The sequence below is a fragment of the Eutrema salsugineum genome, unplaced genomic scaffold (genome assembly GCF_000478725.1).
Source record: "Eutrema salsugineum unplaced genomic scaffold, Eutsalg1_0 scaffold_15, whole genome shotgun sequence".
Classification (NCBI taxonomy): Eukaryota; Viridiplantae; Streptophyta; class Magnoliopsida; order Brassicales; family Brassicaceae; genus Eutrema; species Eutrema salsugineum.
In genome coordinates, this window is record NW_006256867.1 from 3351751 (window position 1) to 3378486 (window position 26736).

Sequence of the window (26736 nt, forward strand, 5' to 3'; positions counted from 1 at the left end):
ATTGGGAAACTAAAATTTGGTATTTAAAAACTTGGATTTGGAGCACTTTTTGTTCTTTGTGACATCAGAATGAGATTGGTTTGTTGGGTTGAACCGCCGTATACTTCTCCCAAGTACACATAGCCAAAAGGACAGTAATATTCACTTTTACAAATTAAATGTTATTTTATAAGATTGATTTGTTAAAGTAAATTTGAATAAAATATAGTTTTGTCTATAGTTATCATCTTCAGCTGGTAAACTAAAATTTAAAATGATATCACTTAAATTATTTATTATTTAGATGTGACAAATAACTTGTCACTTCTCAGTTCTCACGTCAACTTTCTATTTTAATACATGCATGAATGTTTGTGAATCTTCTTTCTATAAAACAATTAACAAGACATAATAAGGAATATAAGGATTAAACTTGACTTTTGGATCGATTGTTAACCTTAATTGAAAAACCTATTTGGCTTATTTAGGATTTGTCCACAAACAGTTTGTGGCTTCATTTTATAAGTTGGAACTAGTATGTAGTATCTAGTTTAGATTAAGATAATGAGTTTTACTTTTGAAGTTGTAACAACCAAAGACTATATTTGTTATCATATCAACAACAGTAAATCCAATGATGGAGAAAGTGTGTGTATATTAATATTGTATAAACAAAATAATATGACTGTGGTTTGTAATTTTTTAGAAACGAATTATCTGCTAATAACATGATTGTGGTTTGTTTCCCGCGCCTGAGCTTATAAAAATTTTAGATGATCAATTGTTAATTTCTAATTTTGAAACTTTTATTTCCATTACTTTGTAATTCAATATATTCATATGACAAATTAATCCAATTGTTAACAATATCACATTGAAGTTAACTCTTTCTTTTGTTTTTTAGCAAAAAATAAACAAAACAAATCATTTCTATATATCAATATTATTTAGCAAGCGCCGAAACTCTTAAATTATAACAGATTTGAAAATTAATTAAAGTTCCTAATAAAAAGTGGAAACCTATTGATTAATTAATTACCAATAAAATGATGAAATAGAACACGTTTGCAGAGAGAGAAAGAGAAGAGGAAAAACTAAAAACAAAAATTAAGACAGAAAAAAGGAAAACTAAGGAAACCCAATAAGCAGCGATCGAAGCTTTTAACACACACAGAAGAGCGAAAAGCTCATACATTCAAATCCGACGGCAATACTTCAAAGCCACGAGGAGAATCCAGACGAGATTCGAAGCCATACAACACGAGTTCTGAACCGGAGAAGAATCATTCTAGGTTTGGTCAGAAGTTACTTCTTCTGTCTCGTTTTTATTTGTCTGAAATTCTGGTCAATCGTTTGCTTGAGTTAGGTCGCGAATTCAATCTTGAACACTTGTTTTTCCTGCTTATAAGCTTTCCTCTCGCTCCTCATTGCCTTGCTTGCTCCTTCTCCAATTCGAATTTCGATTTTTTTCCTCTATTGGTTACCCAATTCGTGTCTTTTGCTCTGTTCCCAAAGCTTGGATCTTTTTCAGACTTCACTGATCTCGATTTACTCTTATTAAATTCCGAAAATTCCCAAGTTTTTAGCTTCCAAATTGGGCTTGACAATGTTGAGTCTTTCTTTGTTGGTGCAGTTTCCGTGAAGTTGGCGAAGAGGCTCGTTGCGCTGTTTCTTCCTCGAGAGGGAAGTGATTTGGTGACCTAAAGCTTGGGTTTTTAATAATTGATACTAATAACGAATCAGCAGGATTGAAATCTGAGGCCTTTTGTGTGAAGTGGCTTGTTGATATGATCTCTAGGGTTTTGGTTCTTGAGGAGATGAGAATTGGCTTTGCATTGTATGGATTTGGGATTTGCCAAGGAAGAGCTTAAATTCAAGGATTTGGATTTTTGTTTCCAATTTTGCATTTGTGTGAAGGACAATAGAAGCTGAGAGAGTGCGTTTGTGTGCACTCACTCTGTTTCATTTTGGTTTTTGGTGTAGAAGAAAAACTACTCTTTTAGATACAGAAGTGAGAGTAATCATGCAACGTTCTCAAGATCAGAGGGTTAATCTTGGTGAACTGAAAGGTCATATAGTGAAGAAGATTGGGGTTGAAAAATCGAAAAGGTATTTTTATTACCTAGGCAGGTTTCTGAGTCAGAAGCTTACTAAGAGCGAGTTTGATAAGACGTGTTTTAGGCTGTTAGGGAGGGAGAATCTCTCTATACACAACCAGTTGATCCGTTCAATCTTGAGAAACGCAACTGTCGCCAAGTCCCCGCCAAGTGTTCAAGAAACCGGTCATCAGACCAAACCTTGGGTGAATGCTTGTCAGAGTAAAGGAGATGGTCCTGAAAAAAGTGGATCTTTAGTCCCAAACCATACTAATCAGAATGATCCTGTTTGGTCCAACGGGGTTTTGCCCATCTCTCCGCGGAAAGTCAGGTCTGGAATGCGTGACAGGAAGATCAGAGATAGTCCACTAGGCTCAAATGGGAAGGTTGAACACATGTTGCATCAGCCAATATGTAGAGAAGATAATAGAGGTAGTGTTGGTATGGAAAACGGGGATGTGAGTCAATCTGATGATCAAAGATCAGGCAGATGTGCTCCTGATGAAAGAGATGGTGAATTTCTTCGTCCTGTTAAAAAACCGAGATTACCAAATCAAGATCAGGTTGCAACAGCGGCTACGAGAGATGATGAGAATCAAGAGGAGCAGGCTAGGCTAGAACTAACAACGAGTCCTCTGGTTGCACCTCTAGGGATACCATTTTGTTCAGCTAGTGTCGGTGGGTCACGTAGAACGGTTCCGGTTTCAACCAGCTCTGACGTAGTTAGTTGCCAAGACAGTGTTGGATTACCAGACACAGAGATGCTAAAGAAAAGGATGGAGAATATTGCAATAGCACAGGGTCTTGGAGGGGTTTCGATGGAGTGTGCTAATACGTTGAATAGCATGTTGGATGTGTATCTAAAGAGGCTGATCAAATCTTGCGTTGATTTGGTTGGAGCTCGATCCACAAATGGAGATCCCGGGAAACAAACTTTAGACAAGCAGCAGAGTCAAAGCAAGATGGTAAATGGTGTTTGGCCTAGTAACAGTTTGAAAATACAAACTCCGAATGGACCTCCTGACATAACACAAGATCATCATTCCGTGTCTCTGCTTGATTTTAGAACTGCCATGGAGTTAAATTCACAGCAGCTTGGCGAAAACTGGCCAACTCTCCGAGAGAGAATTTCCATGCGGTCTTTCGAGGAACAAGACTTCGAGGTGTGAAAGAAACCTTCTGAATGCGTGTTGATGTTACATATTGTCTGATTCAGCCTGCTCTTGTCCAAAAGGGGACAATCAAATTTTGTATGCCAAAAAGATTTTTACTGTGTAGTTCCAAGATGGAACGGAAAGAGATGAAGTTATGAGTTCTGAGCTGAGAAGCACATCATTATGATCCTGCAGCATCAGACTCAGAGCAGGTTAGTAAATTATTTCATAATGCAACTAAACCCAAAGAACCGTATAAAGATACGTGTTGTTGGTTGTCATGTTGTAAGATTACAAGAAATTGGCAATTTCAAAGAGATTCGAGCTTTGTGTGTATACCCGAGGTCAATAAGGGAATTGGGGAGAGAGTTTTGCAGAGATACTGTGCTATTATGTCGGTTCAAGGTACAATGTCAATCATGTAATAGCTGCAGTTTACTCTGTATGTAACCTAGGCTTTAGCATTGTTTAGAATTCATATCTTAATAACAAATTTGACATCCGTCTTTGTTCTCATTTCAATGAAAATTTTCCCTTTCTTCGAAGTCCACAAAATATTGCCTTGTTCCTTGGCTTTCTACTGCTGTTTGCGTCCTGTCTATTGCTCTTACCATGCAAGTTTTTATATATAAACTTTACCTGGACATCTGATCCTTCGTAAATGGAATGCATTGGGAGAATTGATAAAGCTTTTCTCAAGAATCTGTCGCTATAAAAGGGAAAATATCTGATGTTGTAGCTAAGGGATTCATATTTTCACCTTCTTGTCCTATTCAAGCATTACGTGTTGTCGTCTCTTGTCAAATATCGGTTGGGATCTTTTGCTTTTTCTTATGATGATGCTCACTTGGTTGAGTTTTGGATTGGATCGTGTTTGTTCTTATAGTCGAAAGATTTATTATGAGATACAAACTTGTGTTGTGTCACATATTCCACGAGGTTGATATCTACGGTTTTAGTTAGAATATATGTTGTTCTATAAGGCAGTGTTAAAAGATATCAACTCAGAAGAACTTGGCGAATGAACTTCACAGGAGTCATCTTCTGGCAAGTCTCACTCGTGGGAAGATAACTTCACAGGAGTCATCTTCTGGTGAGTTTTTCTTGAACATTAGTACATTTGTTGTATCTCTGTACTTGTGCCACCATGAAAATGCTTCTCAATTTTCTTATACTGCGACCATTTACCCTAGAATTCCCTGAAAATTACTCTTTTTTTTCTGGACTTTTCTTATCTTCAGGAAAACAAAAATCTTGCTGGTTAGAGTGTTAGTACACATGTTGTTTCGATCGTTTCTTTCAGATGAGTGTAGAATATGTTTTGAGATATGCATATGAGGCTACTCTTGTGTAGAGTTCTTAGATATGATACTGGCATGCTCAACACATCCTGAGTCGTTTACTTTTCACTGCACAACACTTCTGGTATCCAGAGATATGCTGAACAAATCTTCCTTGCTTTCAACATATTTCCAGAGATTTATGTAATGATAATTTGCTCTTCTTCAGATGAACTGTTCTGTAATCGTTCCTGCTTTTATAGTTTACAGAACTAAAACGGGAAGTCGGCGAAAACAGAGGAGAAAAAGAAATCAGCATTTCGCTTATGATGAAGAAGAAGATAGCACAGAAAAATGGAGCACGAGTTCATCCTCTGGAACCACTCTTGCACATGATACATGTGCAGCTTACAGTGTAACCTTCCAACTTCATCTTCTTTTTGTATACTCTTCCTTAGAATCACAGAGATCAAAACATCACGTGTAAATGGAAACCTAATTGGATTTGATACGTAACTTATTGTTTCGTGGATTAGAAATTATATAGGCTTTCCATTTTCTTGCTTTCTATTTCTAGAAAGTTTCACTTAGACGGATTTATCTTTAGTGGTTTCCAAATTATGTACTAGTACTTTAATTGAGTTCTAAAAAAGAGAGAGAGTTTTGGGTTTTATATATCTTGTGTTTGGTGGCTCTTAACGTTAAGAACATTTCATTAAGTTTCCCATACCTGATCAGAATAACCTAAAAGGATATTTTCAAATTGGTCAAGACTTTCCGAACCTTGATTGGCCCTTTTCTTGCTCTTGTATCATTGAATTTTCTTCATTTAGAGGCTTGATTTTACTTATATCCTTAAAGGATAATATAATGATAGGAGGCAGAAAAATGCTACATTTGGCACTTTCCTTGTGTTTTGGCGATAAGACTCGTAACCTGAGGGTGTCTTCTCAGGTATTTTGATAACTGTACTTGACTAGTCAAACAAGAAGATATCAGGTATATATATTTATGCTGGGTTATACTTTTTTTTTCTCAAGATCTAACAAATGAAGTAATAGATGAACCTTATATGTTTTGGTGTTGGTCTTTGAAGATTATATGCCACGCAGAAGTAAAACCTGTGTGATTGTGTTCATGATAAGCTGTTCTTGCTAATAAGTAGGAAAGTATTGGTTTAAACCCAAAAAGTTAATTTCAGCTCATGATATGAGGTTGATGTCTTTGTTTGACTGATCCTATTGAATTGTGGGGATAACTGCAGAAGCATTAACACCAAAAGTTTATGGTGTTGAGTTATAGATATCCCATATTAGTTTTAACCATGAAAATTATCTTCACCGGCTAAGGAATGAATCAGAAAACAACTCCAAAGAGACAGGAAGAATTGAGATTGCTTGATGTTTAGATCCAAAGCATGAAACTCTTTCTTGCTTAAACCAAAAACTGGAACTTGATTTCTTTGCTCGAGCAATTCCCTTTCAGTTGTCTAAAATTTCATCCAAAGGTAAAGTCGTCTATGTCTGCAACATCCTCACTAACACTTCTACTTTCCCATGAGGAAGAAGAAGATGTAGATTTCTTTCTATCTGAGTCAATAGTTGCTTCTCAACTTTTGCAGACCAGGAACCTTCCATGTCCATGGGACTCAAAGTTCCAACCAAATTGAAAAAGAAAGAACCAAAAAAGACTCGCACCAATGATTTATAGTAATTAAGTAGTAGTTTTTTTTTCACACACACTATTTAGCTAATCAGTAACATTATAAACGTTTCTTTTATTTGCATCTCTGTCAGATACTTGATGATGTCTTGATTCATCAAGCTCTAATCTCTACTATTTCCCAAAATTAGATCTTAAAAGCTGCTCTTTTTTAGTAATTTTCTTGTTAAAGAAACTATAGCTGCAAAGTGCAAACTATTAGGTAGATTATTCCTATCTAGATTAGGAGATAAATACATATACTAATCTCAACGTACGGATCAAACAAATCAGTTGTTGCCTCCTATACACACAGACACAAACGTGGACTCATGTGGTACACGAGTTCCTCGACACTCCTCGTCCATTCACCTTCCCCATTTTCGTGTTTATGCAATTATGCCAATGGCGACCTTTCGATTCATCAATCAATCAAACTACATTCATAAATTAAAAAATTGCATCTTTTTCCATAAAGGTTCCAGCTTTCCTAAATCTTCTCAACAACAACAACAATGGCAGAATCAGAAACTACCATCGATCAACAACAAAGTAGAACAAAGTTTCAGTCTTTGATCCCAGGTTTACCAAACGAGATCGCTGAGCTTTGTCTCCTTCGTCTTCCTTACCCATACCATTCTCTTGTCCGCTCCGTTTCATCTTCCTGGAACAAAACAATCACAAACCCTAGATTCCTCTCCTCCAAGCAATCTCTCTCAATCTCCTCCAATATTTACCTCTTCGTCTTCGCCTTCAACAAATCAACGGCCAGGATTCAATGGCAAGCATTAGACCTCGCATCGGGCCGTTGGTTCGTCTTACCTCCAATGCCAAACTCATTCACCAGAATCTCGTCTCCTCACGCGCTCTCCTGCGCGTCGATTCCACGTCAGGGAAAGCTTTTCGTCTTCGGCGGCGGCGATTCCACGCGCTCTGCTGTCGTTTACACCGCCTTGACGAATCGCTGGTCATTCGCGTCTCCGATGTTGAGTCCGAGAACTTACTTCGTCTCCGGGAATCTAAACGGTAAAATCGTGGCCGTCGGTGGGAGTTTGGACGGGATCGGAGAAGCGACGACGGCGGTCGAATCGTACGATGCGGAGAGTGACACGTGGACGGAATCGGCGAGACTTCCGATGGTTTTGGCCAAGTACGATTCCGCCGTGATCGGGAAGGAGATGCTTGTGACGGAAGGATGGGCTTGGCCCTTTATGTTCCCGCCGATGGGGCAGGTGTACGATTCGGATGAAGACACGTGGCGAGAGATGAGCGGCGGGATGAAGGAAGGGTGGACGGGTGTGAGCGTAGTGATCAGGGAGCGGCTGTTCGTGATCTCCGAGCACGGGGATTTCCCGATGAAGGTATATTCCTCCGAAGATGACACGTGGAGGTACGTGAGTGGTGAGAAGCTTCCCGGGAAGACGATGCGGCGTCCTTTCGCCGTGACGGGAGTAGACGACCGGGTTTTCGTGGTGGCCGGTGGGCTTAACGTGGCGGAGGGGATAGTGAGTGAGAGGCAAAACGGAGAATTCAGTGTTGAGTGGAGGGTAATTTCGTCTCCTCAAGCTTGCACTCAATTTTCACCTGCTAGTTGCCACGTGCTTTACGCGTGATTTCAAAGATGAGTGTTGTTGTTACATTATTTTTTGGTTAAGCTATTACTCACTGGTCAACCCGAACCGAAATCGGGAACCGAACCGAACTCTGCAAAAACATTTCATCTTTTACATTGCGTAAGATTCAAGTTTAGCTGTACAAAGTGCATACATTGTCAAAGTACAACAATGGTTTCATTTCAAAGTTGGGTAAAAGTATTTTTTTTTCAAGTGAAGTTGGTTTTTCATTGCGTCTTCTGGCCTTACAAATATATTTTTTTTCATTTTTTTTTGTTCAAACTTCAACTTTAATAGATAGCCTTACCGGCTTACCCTCTAGTGAAGGAGAGATATTTTAAAACCAACTACTTTGTGGAAACATCTGATTAAAGATTATCCACTCACAGAAATGAAGAACTTCGTATTTTGTAGACAAGAGAAAAAGTCGTAAAGGATGCTAATAATGAATAGATTAATATTAATAATAATATTCCTAACAAATCAAATCTTTTACCACTGAAGCTTCCTCTAAATCTCTAATCTCCCTTTTAAAAAACAAATTCACAAGAGAAAAACAAATTAATATTAAGTATTACAGAAACATGTTACCAATTTGATCATTCATCATCATCACCACCACCATCATCATCTTCCTCTTGCAAACTACTTAGACAGAAACAGCTTTGAGTCTGAGCCATCAAATCATCTTTCTTATTCTTTATCATCATCATCATCTTCCTCTTCTCCAACAACTTTATAGTTTGATCATCACCATCATCGTCCTCGTCATTGTGATCCTCTTCATTGGGTTCTTGGAGTGCAAGTAAAGGCATGGAATTAGGGTTTTGCCAAGTGTAGAAATGTGAAGCTGATAAAGATCTTCCTTTTCTCCTTAGCTTATTAGCAATAAGCAATCTCCTCCTCTTGTTGAATGGATTCTCTGCTTTCTCCAGATCCTTGGCTTTGATGTTGCTCGCTTCCATTAAATTCCCAAACGATTTCGATTTACCTATGTAATGGTTTGATAATCCTCTCCTGAACAAACAAATATGTTTTCTTCAGTCGTCGGACCAAACAAAACTAAATCAAATTACTCAGAATCTCAGATTCAGAATCTTAATCTAAAACAAACTAAATTACTCAAAGAAGACATTTTGAACATTACCAAAGTTGTGTTTTAAGTTTTAAAGCAAACCACTGAGATTCAGAATCTTAAATCTATCATACCAGAGTAAAAGCAGATAAAACTTGCTTAAAAAGTTCAAAACTTGGTAGCTAAAGACTAAATCATAAAGAACAAGAACATAGTAAAACACAAATATAGATACTTTTTGGTTAGTTTTACAAGTTGGTCATATGAAAAAAAATATGTTTTTGCAGGCGAAAAGATTAAAATCTGATTTAGTAATTTTTTTCTTTCTGTTTTTAGGATTTATAAATTGATGAAAGAAACAGGAAACGTACTTAATAGGCAGAGAGTCTTCTAAAGAGGAACAAAACGAATCAAGTGCTCCTCCTTCTTGAAACGAAACGGCGTCGTCTTCTTCTTCCTCTTCCTCCTCGTTTTCGCTGCTCTCTCCGATCGACGATAGACTATCCTCCTCCGACGATTCATCTGGCGATTTACTACTTACCCTCAATCCCATCCCGATCTGCGATCCACCGCGTCTTGTTTCATCCGCCAAAAACAGAGCCGCCGGAACAGACTTATCCTGCGCCGATACGCCGCCACGATCCCTAACGTACGCAGCCATGCCGATTCTAAACGACGAACCCACCATAACCTCCATTTAATACGATCTTACCGACGGGATCAGATTATCATTAATCGCCGGCGATGTGCGCAAGTTAAGAGCTTTAACAGGCGCAAGTTAAGGAATATTTTCCTCGAGGGATACGAAGACGAAAGAGAATAAACAGAAAAAAAAAAAAAAATAAAGGAAAGCTTAAACACCAGTGATCGAGAAAAATGGAATAAAGATGGAGAAAGGATCAATTCTCATTTTTATTTATAATGACAACTATCGTATAAAATACGTATGTATGGATAAATTATACGTATTATTTATGAGGCACATGTTCTAAATATGGAATAGTCCGAGACACGCTAACGGCGACTTTGACGGTTGACACGGTCTTAATGATGTGGCGAATTTTAATTGGTTGTTTCTCGGACCTTTGCCGGACGTTTCGGGTTACTGTCTCCGTTTAATCTGATCATGTCGTTGTACCGAAAGTTCGGTGGTCGCTATCACACCATGTCTCAACCTTATCCAATTCTCCATTAATGTTACTATTTACATGTTTCTTGATTTTGTTTTTAATTTTAAGGATTTTGGAAATATAGGAAAAAGGAAGAAATCTTCAACAGATCGATCAAGTAATTGTTCGGATTATTTTTGGTTGCAAGGAAGATGCTGATTTGCATTAATTAGTCAAAATATATACAAAAATATTCGTGTACTCTTACTTTATATTTTTGAAATGGAAACTATTAGATTAGTAATATACTATTAGGTATCTGAATGATTAATTTAGAACAAGTGGACAAATTAAACCTTATCCCGTTTACTTTTAGTACAATTAAAACCAATGTCGTTTAATGATAAGAAAATATTTTAAATGTAGATTTGGAAGAGGGAGTGCTAATGCTGGATTAGTGCGAAAGCAAGAACTTTGACTGGTCCAAAATGAGAATATGGATTATTTTTACATTAATTAGCAAATTACTTTGCTGAGTTAGGTTTTAAAAATACGCATTAAGTAGTATTCTAAAATCACAAATTTGTTAGGTTTGTCCTTAATCTACTATTAGTAGAAGATTTTTGGTATGACATACTTTGGACTTGAATGGTATATTTTTCACATTTTGATGTTTTCAAATTATTCATCGATTTTTTATGTTTTCATGTTTTTGAAAAGTAATTTTCTATGTACACTAATATGTTAAAATTATAATTAGAAAAAATAAAATGTGATCAATCTACATTCTACATAATGTATTTTTCAGCGTTTACAATTTTATAGTAAAAAAATTTATCCAATTCAATATGTCCCGCCAACAATTTCTCAACTATACTGTTATTCTATTATTCATCTAACATATATATATACCAGTCAGATCTTTGTGTGTTTCTCTTTTTCATATATGTTAATATCAGCGCCCATACAGTATATAATGTGAAAACTTTTTGATGTATTGGTTGATCACAGATTTAATTTTTCTTTACATCAGATATAGAATTTGATTTCGAAAAATGCAATTTCTTATATATTTGGATATAAAGTTAGTGAAATATTATTCTATAAGCGTATTATATATATAAGTAGAGTTGTTTGCTGTATTCTAACATTATGTTGTGTATTTCATATAGAACTATTGTTTGTTGTAGTCTTGTTACATATAAAACTATTTATAATGAGTGTAGTGTAAGTGTAACTAGAATTATCCACCATAAATTTTTGTATTATGGGAAGAAATTGTGCTTCGTGAAATGGAAGTAACTAAATTTGATAAGTCTGTTGTAATTTGTAAATGATAAATCATCTCATTTATAATAGAAAACAATCAAATACTTATACTATTAAAAGGGAAGTATGTTTTGTGTCCAAATAGAATAACATAATTTACTTAATTTTTTTATTATTCTATTTTTGGATAACTCTTATTTATGTTACTAAATAAGTCAATTTAATGTAATACTAATAAAACAATAGATTTTTTAATTTATATTTTAAAATAAATTCGAAAATAAATTTAAATTTAGATTTGTTATAGATTTTTTAAATATATGTTATATTATTTATCAAAAATCATAAAATAAATTATTATTATATTTTTACAAAAATAATAAATTTGATATTAATTTAGATTTAATTTAAATATTCAAATTTAAATAATATTTTCAATGATAAAGATAAAAATAATATATTATTATATATTTTTATTGAATAAGTAATTTTTTAATATTTAAACTTAGAAAAATATATAAAATATATAAATAATATAAATGAACAAATTATAATTATGTTTTAATAATTATAATTTTTTAGATTAATATAAATAGATATATTATAATAACGTTATTATAATCATTGTACTTTCAAAATAATATTTCAAATTAATATGAATGTTGGATATGTTGGAATAATATTTTTGAAATCGCGTTCATGTATATACTAGAAAAAATAAATCAATAGAAACAAATTATATACAAACAAAAAAAAAATATATCATTTATTATAAAATTATTTTAAACAAAAACAAAAACATAAAATAAATTACAAATTTGTAAATTATAAATAGCTCTCGTACAATGCACGGAGTAAAATTTAGTTTCTGAAAGTTATACAGGACAGAAAGAAAAAATTATGTATCTAAATTTTATGTTCCAAGCCTAAACTTTTCAAACGTTGTTAGTTTATACATTTCAAAGCAACCCAACACTTGTGTACATGGAGGACATCATTAGACCAATTAGAGTAACACGTCCTTATCTCTTTAAGTGATAATTTTGTTTATGAAATGTGGCTAACTTGAGTCTATTAGTTGTTCCAAAAGGGTATTTTCTTCTTTTGCTTTACCTCAGGCAATTTGTTTTTAAAATTGGTACACTATCAAACATTTTTTTAGATATTATTTTGTTTCCTATATTTAATTAATTACCAAATATATTTAACCCTTAATGTTAGTGTCTTTCCCCATGTTTCTAATTATGTTGTTAAGGTTTAGATCGAACATGTGAACTAGATATTTTCTGTTTGCTAGTGACTATGATTTTTTTTCTAGTGCTAAGAACTATATTATATAGTTACGAAGGAATTTTTTTCCAAGTATTACAACGGTGGAAGTCGGTGTTTTATTTTCAAGTATTCTTCCTATCGTTATATCGGTCTTCCACTCGAAATCAAGACTAAGTGTTGCACTATGACATCACATGACTACCATTTGTTAGTAGAACCATCACTCGAATTATCTGCTTTCTTAGTTGGGCAAATCAGCATCTCTTTTGCAGGTTATTTACAACTAATTAATTCTGTCATTATCCAATATCACAAATTCTTATTGTTTGGTCTTTCTGTTTCCGAACAATGTTTTTGATGAGATTAAAAAGATGTGTAGAGCATTTCTTTGGAATTGTACCCCAAGCCAAAGAGCAAAGGTTAAGGTTTCTTGAGAGCCTAAGTTTGTATTCTAAGAGTGAAGCACGATTGGGGATTTAGAGGTTAAAAGAAATGTCTCAGGTCTTTGTTATAATTTGATTTAGGAGTTGTTTCTTTTTTAAAGCTTACTTTGGTTTCTTGGGTTCGCGACTCTATTTTTTCCTAGTCTAATAGATGGCTTCATATTGGGCGGTTAGTTGATCATATTGGCTAAGTTTGATACTCGACAGCTTCGAATCAAAAGTCTAACGAAGGTTGAGGATGTATTCATAGAACACTACAAGAAAGATGTACATTGTTAGCTCACGATTAGCGCTATCATATCGATTTAATAGCGTTTCGATGAACGCTGTGATCTCCGGAGCTATAATAGGGTGACCCCTATACAATAGCGTTTTCGGATTGTGCTATATTATCTACTTTTATTATAGCGTTGAAATTGTGTTGTTATTGACGATATAGTAGCTCATTTTAGACGCTATAATATGGACTTTTGTAGCTCAGTTTTGTTGCTATAGACTAATCTCTTGTAGCTCTTTTTTTTAGCTACGGTATAACATGTTATAGCTCTTTTTCTAGGCTATAGAATATTGTTTTATAATACTTTATCCGGGCTATTGTATAACTAACGTGTTCTAGTATCTTTTTTTTTATTATTACAACCTGTAGTTTTGCAAAATTATAAACCGAGAGACCTGTTTTCCAAAACTATAAAGAAACCAGCGTTTGCATTTAAAACACTCTTATTTTTATTAAACATCCAAACATGTCTTACACAAAACATCACAAGGACAAACATCATATTAAAAACAAGTCTTACAAAACATCAAGTCTTAAACATCATACCAAATGTCTTACAAAACATGGTCTTAACATCATGGCTACTTGAAGTGCTGAAGCAATTCTTTGAGTGAGAAGAGCTTGCCTAGCCTGGGAGAGAATCAATGCCATAAGTTGCAGTTCCAAGCAACAAACACACACAGTAACTGCAACAAACCAAAACAATATATTGATGTATTGGGAATCTGTTTACGTAACTCTCCAAAGTCATCAAGCAAAGGTATAATTTCAGAATTGCACCAAAATCCAAATGAACAAATTACCTCAAAAAGATTTGATCATCTTGCAACCGGTTTTTGCAGCAGTTGTTGCCCTCTTCTGTTTTTGTCCAATATAAAACTCCACCAGATTTGATCTTGTATCCAAAACACGTTCCAATTGTTCTAGAGAAAAGTTTATTGTAACCAAAACCTGCTTTTGATGAACTGTGCAAATAATAATCGTCTTAAGAGTGTTAAACAAAGTATTATTCATGTAAAGGACCAAGAAATCAAACCTGTAATGATGAGATGTAACTGAAACTGATTCAAGTCTCTCGTTTTGCTTAAACGTGGTCAAAATATTACAACTATTCTTCTTTTCTGCAAAACAAAAAATTCAGAAAATTAATAAACTCTCAAGAACAGAGAGAAGGAATAAGAACTAAAACCAAAAGCTAATGAGATTAAGGAGAAGAAGAAACGTCAACTCTTTGCAGTCTCAAAAGCATCTTCACCAGATCACCTAATCCAATACACAAGCGAAATCAGAATCTAACTGAACACATAAGCAGATCGATCTCCAACAAAAGTGTTAAAGTGACCTACATCTCATGGAAACAAAAGTAATAAGCATCCACGCTTCTGAAAACAAGTGAATGGGCTCGACGATACTTATGATAAACTTTCAGGCCTGTGCTTACCTACAACAAAGAAACACTGGCGTTACAATTTCAGCTTTAGAGAGTCTTTCGGCAGAGTTTATTTCACCAAGTATATAAAACAGCAGAACACTAACTCACCTTATGGTAATCTCCTACGGGAGATGCGTAAATGAGGAACGTGTACTCAGGTGCTGGAGCTGCTCTAAGGATAGCGCCACTCCCTATTAGCCGAGGCCTTGTATACAAAACTCCTTTACCCGGAGGAGGAACCTAAAACACCAAAAAAAGCCATAAAACCCGTGAGGAGCTTCTAGAGATGAGAGCAAACTATGATCAAGAATCATATCGATTGGAATAGAGATACACATTGGTCCATAGTCCATACCCATTCCATTTCTTGATGGCACGTACAGTTTGCTTAACTGCTTCGATGAATTGCTCCATAGAAGGTGGTGTCATACAAAGCCTATCAGCACCTGTTTGCATACTAAGAGCGTTTTCGTCAGGCCGGAACAGCCTAACCTGGTCGTCTTCTGTCCTGTCAGCTTTGAGATCTTCAAATAGTCCCTACAAAGCCAAACCAATATCAAAAAAAAAATTCTATCAAACCCTCATATATGTGTATAAACACTAAATCTCTAAGCTTTTGCTCGCTTATACACTGAAATCAAATAGCTTTAAACAATCTATGTATCACTACTTTGAATCCAGAGATTAAAAGCTTCTAACTAATGAATCCTGCCCTAATTAAACCCAAACGTCCTATAATGTTGTCGCAAGGGACTTCGAAGGAGTTGATGTTGAGGAGTTTATTCTCTGCAAGCTACTAAAAAGATCTGTTAGGCGATCATTTAAGAATAAATCTCGCATCTGAATCAACTGCCAACGCTTTGTGTTCAACATCAACAAAGAAAAATGAAAATAATGCATATTATTAGGCTATTAGCGAGAAATACAACAACTGGCCATCATAATGAAGGTTTTAAGCATTTGCCTTAGGTTGAATATTGGGTGGTCTGTCTCGAAATCCTCAGTATAAGTATCGGTTTGAATAATTTAAGAATCTCAATGTCAAAAGCCCACAAAGTGTTGAGAACCATACCTCTTGAACAGGATCGAAGAAAGCTCATGAGAGGAAACTCGTCATCGCCGTCCAGGAACCCTAACCCAAAATCTACAGTTAACCCTAATCAGCTCTTGAGAATAGGAGAGGCGAAAAAAGGGGTGAGTGATATATCATGGTTTTTATGGTTTTTAACCATGGTATAAGTCTTATTTATAGAGTCTTTTTAGTGTCTTTCGAGTCTTTTGGAGTCTTTACAGGTCCTAGGTACGTTTGGAGCTTAACTGGAGACTTTGGAGCACTTGGGAGCTTAATCAGGATCAAATTCGTCAAGTATGGATTTTGTGCTTTAGTGACGCTCGACACCATGGAGAGTGACGCGCGACACTTGTTAAAGAAATAAGGAAAAGACGATTTTGTTTCCTATTTGAAGAAGGAGTTGGGCCTAAACGTTTCCAAGGAAGCCCAAAACGTGTCTTAGAGATATATATAGGGTTTTTATTTCCTTTTTACGATTACCTGAGATTTTCTTAGAGAGAACTTTTGTTTTTGAGAGTTTTTTGGGGAGACAAGTCTGAAACTCTGTTCCGAAGAGAGAAGATTTCGAACCCCTGTTTATTAATCTATTTACTGCTTACTGCAAGCTATTCAATCATGTTTATTGCTTCAATCTCCATGTCTGAGTAGTTTGCTTGTTAGGTTTAGGGTTCTCATAAAGGATTTCATTGGATGTTAGATTGATTGGTTAGTTAGGGTTCATAATCTATTTAGTTCTTCACCATAGGTTGTTCTTAAAGCTAATTCTGGACTGGCCACCTAGAACTTAGATCTTAGGTTGCTTAATTGACACGGAAGTGTAATTGAATAACTGGAAAGAACCTAGGGTGAGCAAAGTAGCTATTCGCAAAGGAATTTGGTTTAGATACTTTGTGAACATATCGAACTTGAGCATTAAAGCTGGTTTAAATCTTTAGGGTTTGCAAAGGAATTTGAAATTCTAGGATTTTAACTTAGATAATTCTCAAAACGGAAGTTGGTTAATTATAATTATGTGATTTGAGTTCAAGAACCGTGCTTAAACCTGAACCCTGATTTATCGATTTATCTGCATGCATTGATTTCCTGAGAAACGCCCTAAGCCTAATCTCCACCCATCTGAACTTTACAAACGTTTTTACTGCATTCGTTTATCTTTATTTGCATTGCTATTTGCTTCTCATTAATCTGCTTAGCGTAATTCAATTTCTAATAGGTTTATTGAGCGAATCTCTCGTCTCTGTGGTTCGACCCCTATTATACTACAATTGCACATCTGTGCTCTTGCAGAGTAGCTCTAGGGATTAAACTTTGAGCAGATCAGTGAGTTGTTTCAATACCCTTTATGGAGGATGGAGGTGGAAGCGGCGGCGGCGAATTGAGAGAGGTGGGTTCAATCGGAGATGAGTTAGGGTTTAGGTTAGCTGGGTCGGGGGAACGGGAGGTGGAGAAGGAGGCTGAGAAGAAGGCGAGGAAGGAGGATGTGGTGAGATGGTTCAGCCACAACGACAGAGACGGTGGAGGAGGAAATCGGAGACGGATGGACAACGAGCTGCTTTATCGAAAGAGAATTTTTTTTTTCCAAAGAACTTGTTTTTGTTCTTCTCCGAACAATATAAAAAGAAGAGTCACAATTGGGGTACTTAGTATTTTTTTTTTCTTTTTGCCTAAGTACTGGCGCTCATCACAGAATTTAGATTCTAAATGTTAATTTTTTGTTCCCGCTTACTGAAATTTCGGTATAACGTGTTTAAAATGCTATAATAGAATATCCAAATCCGAAATATCCTCTTTAATAGCAGTTATAGAAATTATGCTATGTTAATGTGCTATCAATACTCGTTTTTCGTGTAGTGGAAGTTGTGAATCTCAGTTCAAATTATAAGAAAGAGGGAATCTAAACATAATGTTTTAGTTTATTTTTAATTTATCTAGAGTAAATAAGTATTCTACATAATTATTTATGCTAATTTCAGAATTTTAAACTTGATTTAGTAGGTTTACTTCCCTTGTAATATTTAATATATTTCTCTAAAATAATCCATCACATAAAACAAAACTCAGATTTAAAAAGAAAAATAAACTGGAAACTCAAATTTTTTTCTTTTGATGACTCAGAAAAAATCACAGACCTATGGAAAAGCTTAGACTAATCCCTGGGAGGTGTAATCCCTGGGAGGTGCAATCCATGAATAGATCCTCTTTCCGGGTATTTAAATATACCGTAAGTAAGGACCCATATCTATATAGGTGTCCAAAAATAATGTGTTGGAGTTTCACATAGCTGGTAGATCGAAATTAAAACGTGTTAGCATCCCAAACCCATCTCTTTACCACTTAACTATTAGATAAGCTTCAATAGCTTAAAGCCTAAATTGGCTTATTCCAACCTCAACTATAAAATTATGTTAATTTTATACCCGACTTTACATATCGTGCTTAAATATTCTTGAACATCATAATTATTTGAATTTCATACCTAAACAAGTTTTTTTGTGCGTAAACATACTCGACTCAAACAGTGTTAAAAAACCGTCAAATTATGTTGACGTGGAGGCCACATCAGCGACGACATAGTTTTGATTTAGCGAAATCTAAGAAAAAAAAAGAGAAAATGATGTCGTTTGTTCTCAGCTAATAAAAAAAAAATAAACTCAGAGCCCAAGAAAGAAGGCATTAAGAAGCTGAAAATGAAGCTACAGAGCATAAACGGCGAAGCTTTGACCGGATGGAGGAGTGACAAACAAAGAGCCTTGTCAAGTACTTAAGACCTGAAATCTCGCTCAAGAGGGTCAAAGCAGAAGATCGTTTTGGGACGTTAGTAATCTCGAGCTCTTTCAAACCCATAAGCTTGTCCCACGGCAAGCCATCACCAAAACGTGGTGACAATAGCTTCACCTGAAGGTAATCTAAATCGACTAGATTTCATGATTCCAACAGAAACAGGTCGATTTCGTTACTGAAAAACTTGAGCTTCTTCAACTTCCCAAACCCCTCCAATCAATTTTGGAATCAAATTGAAAACGTTTTTAAAACTAGAGATCCCTTACCGAATCATCCGCATCATCCAGAAGGGAAAGCTTCAGATTTTGACCGGAAACATCAGCTACCGAATTATCCTCTATACTTATAACGCTACTAATGGTTGAATCACTCTCGTGACCTCCATCAATGTCCACATTGTCGATTAAATTAGCAGACACTTTGTTCTTCACTTCCATTTCACACCGTCGAATAGCTTCTATTGAGGTACCGGGCGAGGCAGAGACCTCCATTGGATCCCGTCGCAGCAATTAGGGGCACCAGAGAACAAAAATCAAAGAAATTCAAAGCTAGAAAGTGAAAATAGGTTAAATTTGCAAAATTTCACAGAGAAAGAGGAGATCTGTGAGGTGTGAGCGAGAACAAAAAGTTTAGTTAGGAAGCCGGAGAAGAGGAATCCAGCCCAGAGTTGATGGAGAGATTGGGAGATGGAGGAAAAAAAAATGGTGGCTTTTGACAGACGACAATTTGGCCGAGGGACTGCGTGCCGTTTTGAACTTTTTCTCTCAGATTTTACAAAATCAAAACAATGTCATTGCTGATGTGGTCTCCATGTCAACATGATTTGACGGTTTCTTAACACCGTTTGGCATCAAGTATGTTTACGCACAAATAAACTTGTTTAGGTATAGAATTCAAATAATTATGAAGTTTAAGAATGTTTAAGCACAGTATGTAAAATCGGGTATAAAATTAACATAATCTCATAGTTCAAGTAGGAATAAGCCAATTTTCCTTAACAAGTCGGTTAAAAGACAAGAAATAACTTCTATTAAAAATAGAAAATTATCTATTTTAGAGAAAAGGAAAACTATGTTGTGTTTACCCTATAAATACCTTTGTTGAGTTATGACAAAGGCTATAAGCTTTAAGAGTTTAGTTTTGATATTTTCTAAACTTAATAAAGAGAAATATTCTTTAAACCTTAAGTTCTTTGCTACTTTATTTGGTATCAGAGCTTAAGAAAGAAACGATCACAACCTACCTACAGCAACCATGAAGATTATTCGATACGCAGAGATGGGAGATATAGTTCCTTCGACGCAACCAAAGGAATCTATACCATCTTCGATCCAATGTCTGATGCTGACAGATACGAACTACATCGTATGGTCTATGAGGATGAAAGTCATGCTTTGAATTCATAGAGTTTGGGATACAATTGAGCCTGGATCAACCAAAACCACCAAGAACGATATCGCGACAGACTTAATCTTCCAATCCATTCCAGAGACTCGTATTCTACAAGTTGGTGAACAAAAGTCTCCTAAAGAATTATAGGAAGCTATCATGACTCGTAATCTCGGTGATGATCGCATCAAGGAGGCAAGACTACAAACACTTATGTCAGAATTCGAGAGGATACAAATGAAAGACGGGACACAATTGATGACTTTGCGGGAAAGTTATCAGAGATAATCCAAATCTATGGCTCTTACAGAAACAACTGAGGAACCAAGATTAGTCAAGAAATTCCTCAACAGTTTACCGAGACACAAGTACATTCACATTATTGCGTCATAGAACAAGTTCTGGATCTAAAGACAACTGGGTTTGAAGATATCATCGGTAGACTCAAGGCCTACGAGGAACATATTCTTGATGAGGAGAATAATGATGAAACACAAGGCAAACTACTTTATGCGAACTCAGAACAAAGCTCGCGAGGCAGAGGAGGATACATAGGAAGAGGCAGAGGACGATCTAACTCTTGAGATCAAACAAATCAGTATTAACCAAGAGAGAAGAAGGATCTGTCGAAAATTGTTTGTTATCGCTGCGACAAACTCGGTCACTTTGCTTCAAAGTGCCCGAAAAGACTCCAAAAGCTCCAAGAGACAAACATGGCTGAAACGGAAGAAACAGAGGAAGAAGAGGATCTCTATAGGCATGAAATCGTGTACCTGAACAAAGAAAGCCTAATACCAAAGACATACGAGACAGATAAAAGGGAAGAAATCATTTGGTTTTTAGATAATAGAGCAAGTAATCACATGACAGGAGTACGATCTTTCTTCTCTGAGCTGAATGAAAATGTCAAAGGAAAAGTGAAGTTTGGTGATGGATTGTGTGTCAAGATTGAAGGCCAAAGATCAATTTTGTTCAAAGGGAAGACAGGCGAACAACAACTTGTGACAGATATCTACTTCATTCCAGAGCTCAAGAGCAATATACTGAGTCTAGGACAAGCCATCGAATATGGTTGCGATGTCAGAATGAAGCATGATTACCTCACACTTCATGATCCTAGTGGAAGACTTTTGGTAAAGGTGTTCAGATCTCCAAACAGACTTTACAAGATCAATCTTCAAATTAGGAATCCGATCTGCTTGCAAAGAGACATGGAGATGGCATGCAAGACTCAGACACATCAATTTTAAAACTATCAAGATGATGTCGGCATTTGACATGGTGCAAGGATTACCAAAGATAGAAGGTGGAAAAGAGATTTATGAATCGTGTTTGGTTGGGAAACAAACTCGACATGTTTTTCCAATAGCAACACAATATATATCCTCACAAGTATTAGAAATCCTTCACGCAAACTTCTGTGGACCTATATCACCAGCTACTTTGGCCCGAAACAGATATATCTTTGTCATCATTGATGACTACACAAGATATACATGGACGTTTGTGCTCAAAGATAAGAGTGAGGCTTTGGGAAGTTTCAAGGTGTTCAAAGAACAAGTGGAGAAAGAACTTGGCAAAGCAATCGTAACCCTTAGAACTGACAGAGGAGGTGAGTTCACGTCAATGGAATTTCATGAGTTTTGTGAGAAAACAGGGATCAAGAAACATCTTACGGCACCCTACACGCCGCAACAGAACGGTGAAGTAGAGGATAAACATGACACCGATGGAGATGACAAGAAGCATTCTTAACGCAATGAAAGTTCCAAATTTCTTGTGGGGAGAAGCAACACGTCATTCGACTTACCTAATTAACCTAATTTCCAAAAGAGCCCTGAAGAATCAGACGCCATATGAATGTTTAAGGAACAAGAAACCAAGTATTGATCATCTTAAGGTGTTTGGATGCCTTGCTTATGCTAAAATCAAGTCTGTAAACTTGAAGAAACTTGATGATCACTCAAGAGCTCTAGTGTACCTCAGAACTGAGTCAGGATCTAAGGCATATCGACTCTATAATCCAATTACTAAGAAGGTCATTGTTAGTCGAGATGTGGTTTTCAATGAGAAATCAGGGTGGAATTGGAAGGGAGCCGATAAAGACATCAGGTGTGAACCAGGAATGTTTCACATGACTTGGGGAGCAGTGACGGATGAAGGACGAGGTCCGTACAAAGCTGGTGATGCTTAGACTGAGAATGAAGCCAAAGGACAAGTTGATGAGGATCATGAAGACGAAACTGATGAAGGCAATGAAGAAGAAACTGATCAAGAGAAAGAGGTCAATCAATTCCAGACAAGAAGTTCCAGTCGTATAGTACGACGCCCTAGTCACCTTTTAACGACTTTGTTTTGCTAGCTGATAAAGAATGTGAGATGCTTCTACTATCAATTAATAATGAACCGATGCACTATCAAGAAGCAAAAGAGTTTGCTGAATGGACAAATGCTTGCTTAGAAGAAATCAAATCTATCAACAAAAACAGAACTTGGGAGCTTGTTGATAAGCATATTGGAGCAAAAGTTATTGGGCTCAAGTGGATATTCAAGATCAAGAGAAACGTAGATGGCTCGATCAAAAAGTTTAAAGCGAGACTTGTTGCAAAGGGATATGTGCAACAATCAGGGATCGATTTTGATGAGGTGTTTGCACATGTGGCTTGCATCGAAACAACTCGTCTACTCGTGGTTTGGCTGCTTCAAATGGATGGGAGATTCATCACCTGGACGTGAAAATCGCATTCTGCACGGAGAGTTAAACAAAGAGGTGTATGTATCACAACCCGAAGGTTTTGAAAGGGAGAAGATCACAAAGTCTAAACTTTCAAAAGCCTTATACGGACTGAGACAAGCTCCACGAGCATGGAATACAAAACTTGATCAGATTTTGAAAGGGATGAAGTTCAAGAAATATTTTAGAGAAAGCTCAGTGTATCGCAAAGAAGAAGGTGGAGGTCCTCTTATTGTTGCTGTATATGTAGATGATCTGTTTGTGACTGGAAACACATCACAAATCTTCGACTTCAAGGCTGAAATGTCGACAAAATTTGAGATGTCAGACCTGGGGAAGCTTATTTACTACCTTGGTATGGAAGTTAGTCAAACTCAAAACATAATAGAGATTAAGCAAGAGGCTTATGCTCGAAGAATCCTAAAATAAGCAGGGTTAGATGTTTGCAATCCTACTCACATACCAATGAATTTTGGTTTAGTCTTGTCTAAAGGACAAGAAGAAGAATCTGAGATCGATGCTACAACATATCGTCGAAGAATGGCTGTTTAAGGTACCTTATTCACAGTAGACCAGACCTTGCTTTCTCGGTTGGAGTCCTAAGCAGGTACATGCAGAATCCAAAAGAATCACATGGGATTGCTTTAAAGCAAGTGTTGAGGTATCTTCAAGGGATGCTAAGCTTTGGTTTAATATTCAAATTAAGAGATTAGATTGCTGGATACAGTGATAACTCATAATGTGGATCCTGATGATGGAAAGAGTACCACCGGACATGTATTCTTTTTTGGCAAGTCACCAATCACATGGTGCTCACAAAAACAAGAGAGAGTTGCTTTGTCATCATGTGAAGCTGAGTTTATGGTTGCCACCGAAGCTGCAAAACAAGCAATATGGTTACAAGATTTGTTAAGTGAAGTCACCGGATGGAAGCATGAGAAGATTGTCATTCACATTGACAATAAGTCTGCCATTGAGCTCACCAGGAATCCAGAATTTCATGGACGAAGCAAACATATTCACAAGCGCTACCATTTCATTTGTGAGTGCGTCAAAGATAGTCAAATTGAAGTTGAGCATGTTCTAATGCGCATATATACTTACTAAGGCCCTAGCAAGAATCAAGTTTAAGGAGATGAGGACTTTGATTGGAGTACAAGATCTCTCAAAGAACAGCTTGAAGTTTAAAAGGGTGAATGTTGGATAAGCTTCAATAGCTTAAAGCCCAAATGATCTCATTAACAAGTCGATTAAGAGAGAAGAGGCAACTTCTATTAGGATTAGGAAATTATCTATTTTAGAGAAAAAGAAAACTATGTTGTGTTTACCCTATAAATACCTTTTTTGAGTTATGACAAAGACTATGAGATTTGAGAGTTTAGTTTTAATAAACCTTAAGTTCTTTGCTACTTTATTAACCAATTGATCTTGGACTGGAATTTAAAAAGTTGGGAAGTATGAAATTAAATTGTCTCTTCTTCGATTTTCTTAACATTGTGAACTGTTTTTTTTAAAGGTCTTCGATAGATAAAAGAGTTTTACAAGAGAAACTAAAAAGAACCAGCATTACAAAAGGAACAGAGTAACCAGCAAAAAAACGATGGGGGAGGAGGTAGCACAAAAGTGCAGACCTAGACCAAATTAAGTGGGCGCGACATTGTGAACTGTTTTACCTTATTAAAAGATTATAATTTAAACTCCATAGAAAAAAAAAAGTAAGCGCTTGTTTTGAACATTTTGAGCAAATGTGATGAAGGTTTGTTTACCCATTTTCCCAACAGCCACATATTCCACGTATCGGAGAAGTATTTATTCCTCGAATTAATTGTCTTCCAACATCATTAAAATTTCGTTGACCCTAATCGGCTTTAATTAGCTTCAATTCAATATTCAACTTCCGTCTCCAATATTTCCCAACAACTTATTGAAAGCTCATTTTGACTTTCTAAAATTTACACAATAGTCAAACATTGCTTTAACAGCACATTCGAATGTCTAACCTCCACTAAATTGACCATCACAAATCATAATAGTTCAGAGTTCAGACAGAGCAATGGTGGTAATTACTACCAATATCACTAAATCAAAAATGAAAAATACATTTGCCTACACATTTTTGTTGTAAGATACTTTTTTTGTTGTCAACCGCTTCTTTGGTAGTAAGATTAAAATCCATTCAAAGGACTAAAAAAACTAAAACTAAAGTTTAGAAAAAGGAAAAAAAATACAAAAATCACCCCCTCTATTTCTCAAAATATTACAAAAGTCTACCAAACTAATTAATTTCAACATCCTCTCAACCATTCAAGCCGAGCCAAACACCAAACTGGGAGATATGTTCTCCTGCATCGCGGACTGGTGGTGACGGTGCTCCCCTTCGTAAGTCACAATCAGCATCGTTGGATCATCCATCGCTCGCTCCACGTGTTTCCTCGCTGGACACCCTCTAAACGTACTACACTTGTAATAACCCCTGAATCATAACAAATCACCACCGTTAGATCTCTCTAGATATTATTTACTCGGTCAATTAAATCAACGGTGGATATGACGAGGGTGTACGATAGTTACCGTGGGTGTGGTGAGCCCTTGATCGGTTTTTGTCCATACTTTCTCCATGAAAACTCGTCCGGTGGAATATCGGCGATCTTTGCACTTATCGCCGGTACTCTCACGGTTCTCTTCATCCGATTTTTCCTGCTGTTAAATTAAATAAAATTAATCGTTATTAAAGTGCGCTTGCCAGGCTAACGTGAACGAAAACAAAGTCAACGGTCAAACCAAAGACTTTTTTGAAAAACTTAAACACAAAACGACAACACCACCACTAACTAGCCATTGTAAAGCGTGCAATCTGGTTTTAAGTTATTGTCGTTGATTTTCACCAAACTACGTTGACCGATTTGTTTAAACCGTACCACACCGGTTCAGTAAGTATTAAGCCGGAAATTAATTAATCATTTAATTATTATTATTTATGGTGACGTAACAATACCTTTTCTTGCAATGGCATTTTCCGTTGCCGGAGCCAGAGATCTTGCCGGAAAAGTCCTCGGAGTGGCCATGCTCGAAGCATCTTTTCCTGTAAGGAAGAGCAGCAAGCGGTGGTTTCGCGGAGGAAGCAACAGGCGCCGCCGGAGCCGGAGCGAGGAAAATCGAAGATCCTTTGGAGACGCTTCCGTCGCCGGTGATCGCCGAAGACATGAAGGAAGAGTTTGAAGATACGCTAAAACTCTCCTTAGCGAACTCCACAATCTCCGAGCTCTTGGTTTTGGCGCCAAACACGCTTGGTCTTGTGAAATCCAGCGTCACGCTCTGTTGATGTGACTGAACGAAGCTCGCCGGAGTAAGCGACGGAGAAGAGATCTGAGAAGGAGGCTGCGGCTGAGAAACGAGTGTAGGAGGAGGAGGAGCGGTTGCGGCGGAGGAGGAAGAAGATGAAGGAGGGGAATGAACCGGTCCGCGTCTAAACCGGGCATGACCGGTTCGGTTAAGAAGAGAGATGACTTTTTTGAATTTGCCGACGGTGAAATCTGTGATCTCGGAGCAGTCAACGTTATGGTCTTCAGGACGGTTAGAGAGGACACGGATCAGGTGTTCCATGCTTTTTAAGCCTTGCGATGCAGCTTCTTGTATAGCCGTTTGATCTTCCATCTTGGGTAAACGCATAATATCGACGGTCATAATGAGGAATCAAAGTGAAACAACAAGAAAAAATCGAAGATCTAGAAAATTGGAAGTTTTTTTTGGAGGATGACAGAGCGAAAGTGGAAGAAGAAGGAATGGCGTGATATATGGGGAATGGAGTGGAACCGGGTGACCGGATGAGTAGGTTATTGGTGGAGTTTAGTCAAATCAAGAGTTTTGATCTAACGGTTGAGATTAAAGTTGAAGACTTCTATGGAATAAAGCAATCAAATATTTTGGTCTCCTCGAGTTTGAGGTGAGTGGGGTCCCCTTTTGTGCAAAGCGAGATTTTTTTTTTAAAATCGTGATTTTAAAATAAAGGTATTAGTGCGTTAAATTGAATTTGGAAAAAAAAAACGTTTTTAAAGGAAGT

The 26736-nt window shown here is 36.6% G+C and overlaps 4 protein-coding genes and 1 long non-coding RNA gene across 8 annotated transcripts; 2 read left to right on the forward strand and 3 right to left on the reverse strand.

Annotated features, from left to right (window-relative positions):
- Nucleotides 1–1131: 1131 nt before the first annotated feature.
- On the forward strand, nt 1132–4852 carry LOC18022352. 3 transcript variants are annotated; one of them, XR_002900422.1, is made up of 4 exons: nt 1132–1271; nt 1613–3634; nt 4264–4322; nt 4773–4852. XR_002900422.1 is itself a non-coding variant. In XM_024158577.1 (2 exons), exon 2 carries the CDS (start codon nt 2003–2005, stop codon nt 3242–3244), a length of 1242 nt encoding a protein of 413 aa, XP_024014345.1. In that variant the 5' UTR covers nt 1132–1276; nt 1613–2002; the 3' UTR covers nt 3245–3756. The 3 variants fall into 3 exon arrangements, 2 of the variants coding, with proteins under 2 accessions (XP_024014345.1, XP_006404986.1); XM_024158577.1 differs by lacking the exons at nt 4264–4322; nt 4773–4852 and having other exon boundaries at nt 1132–1276; nt 1613–3756; XM_006404923.2 differs by lacking the exons at nt 4264–4322; nt 4773–4852 and having other exon boundaries at nt 1613–3756.
- Nucleotides 4853–6515: 1663 nt separating this feature from the next.
- On the forward strand, nt 6516–7999 carry LOC18022353 (F-box protein AFR). Its single transcript, XM_006404924.2, has one exon. It carries the CDS (start codon nt 6726–6728, stop codon nt 7821–7823), a length of 1098 nt encoding a protein of 365 aa, XP_006404987.1. The 5' UTR covers nt 6516–6725; the 3' UTR covers nt 7824–7999.
- Nucleotides 8000–8263: 264 nt separating this feature from the next.
- LOC18022354 lies at nt 8264–9781 on the reverse strand. The gene is made up of 2 exons (XM_006404925.2): nt 9270–9781; nt 8264–8840 (listed from the first exon to the last, which is right to left on the reverse strand). Exons 1-2 carry the CDS (start codon nt 9593–9595, stop codon nt 8423–8425), a joined length of 744 nt encoding a protein of 247 aa, XP_006404988.1. The 5' UTR covers nt 9596–9781; the 3' UTR covers nt 8264–8422.
- Nucleotides 9782–13847: 4066 nt separating this feature from the next.
- On the reverse strand, nt 13848–19217 carry LOC18022355. Of its 2 annotated transcripts, XR_002900381.1 has the most exons (8): nt 17110–17270; nt 15773–15844; nt 15056–15237; nt 14809–14940; nt 14615–14709; nt 14305–14531; nt 14072–14233; nt 13848–13954 (listed from the first exon to the last, which is right to left on the reverse strand). It is a non-coding gene; the product is annotated as an uncharacterized LOC18022355 (long non-coding RNA). The 2 variants fall into 2 exon arrangements; XR_002900382.1 differs by lacking the exons at nt 15773–15844; nt 17110–17270 and adding an exon at nt 18820–19217.
- Nucleotides 19218–24668: 5451 nt separating this feature from the next.
- LOC18022356 (probable WRKY transcription factor 17) lies at nt 24669–26433 on the reverse strand. Its single transcript, XM_006404927.2, has 3 exons — nt 25672–26433; nt 25248–25376; nt 24669–25149 (listed from the first exon to the last, which is right to left on the reverse strand). Exons 1-3 carry the CDS (start codon nt 26358–26360, stop codon nt 24981–24983), a joined length of 987 nt encoding a protein of 328 aa, XP_006404990.1. The 5' UTR covers nt 26361–26433; the 3' UTR covers nt 24669–24980.
- Between the last annotated feature and the right edge of the window lie 303 nt (nt 26434–26736).

Coding starts and splice junctions, on each gene's coding strand:
- LOC18022353 (XM_006404924.2), top strand. CDS start 6,726: ATGGCAGAATCAGAAACTACCATCGATCAACAACAAAGTAGAACAAAG.
- LOC18022352 (XM_024158577.1), top strand. CDS start 2,003: ATGCAACGTTCTCAAGATCAGAGGGTTAATCTTGGTGAACTGAAAGGT.
- LOC18022354 (XM_006404925.2), bottom strand. CDS start 9,595: ATGGAGGTTATGGTGGGTTCGTCGTTTAGAATCGGCATGGCTGCGTAC. Junction 8,841..9,269: donor GAAGACTCTCTGCCTATTAA/GTACGTTTCCTG, acceptor TTGTTTGTTCAG/GAGAGGATTATCAAACCATT.
- LOC18022356 (XM_006404927.2), bottom strand. CDS start 26,360: ATGACCGTCGATATTATGCGTTTACCCAAGATGGAAGATCAAACGGCT. Junction 25,377..25,671: donor AAATGCCATTGCAAGAAAAG/GTATTGTTACGT, acceptor TTAATTTAACAG/CAGGAAAAATCGGATGAAGA. Junction 25,150..25,247: donor AAGGGCTCACCACACCCACG/GTAACTATCGTA, acceptor GTTATGATTCAG/GGGTTATTACAAGTGTAGTA.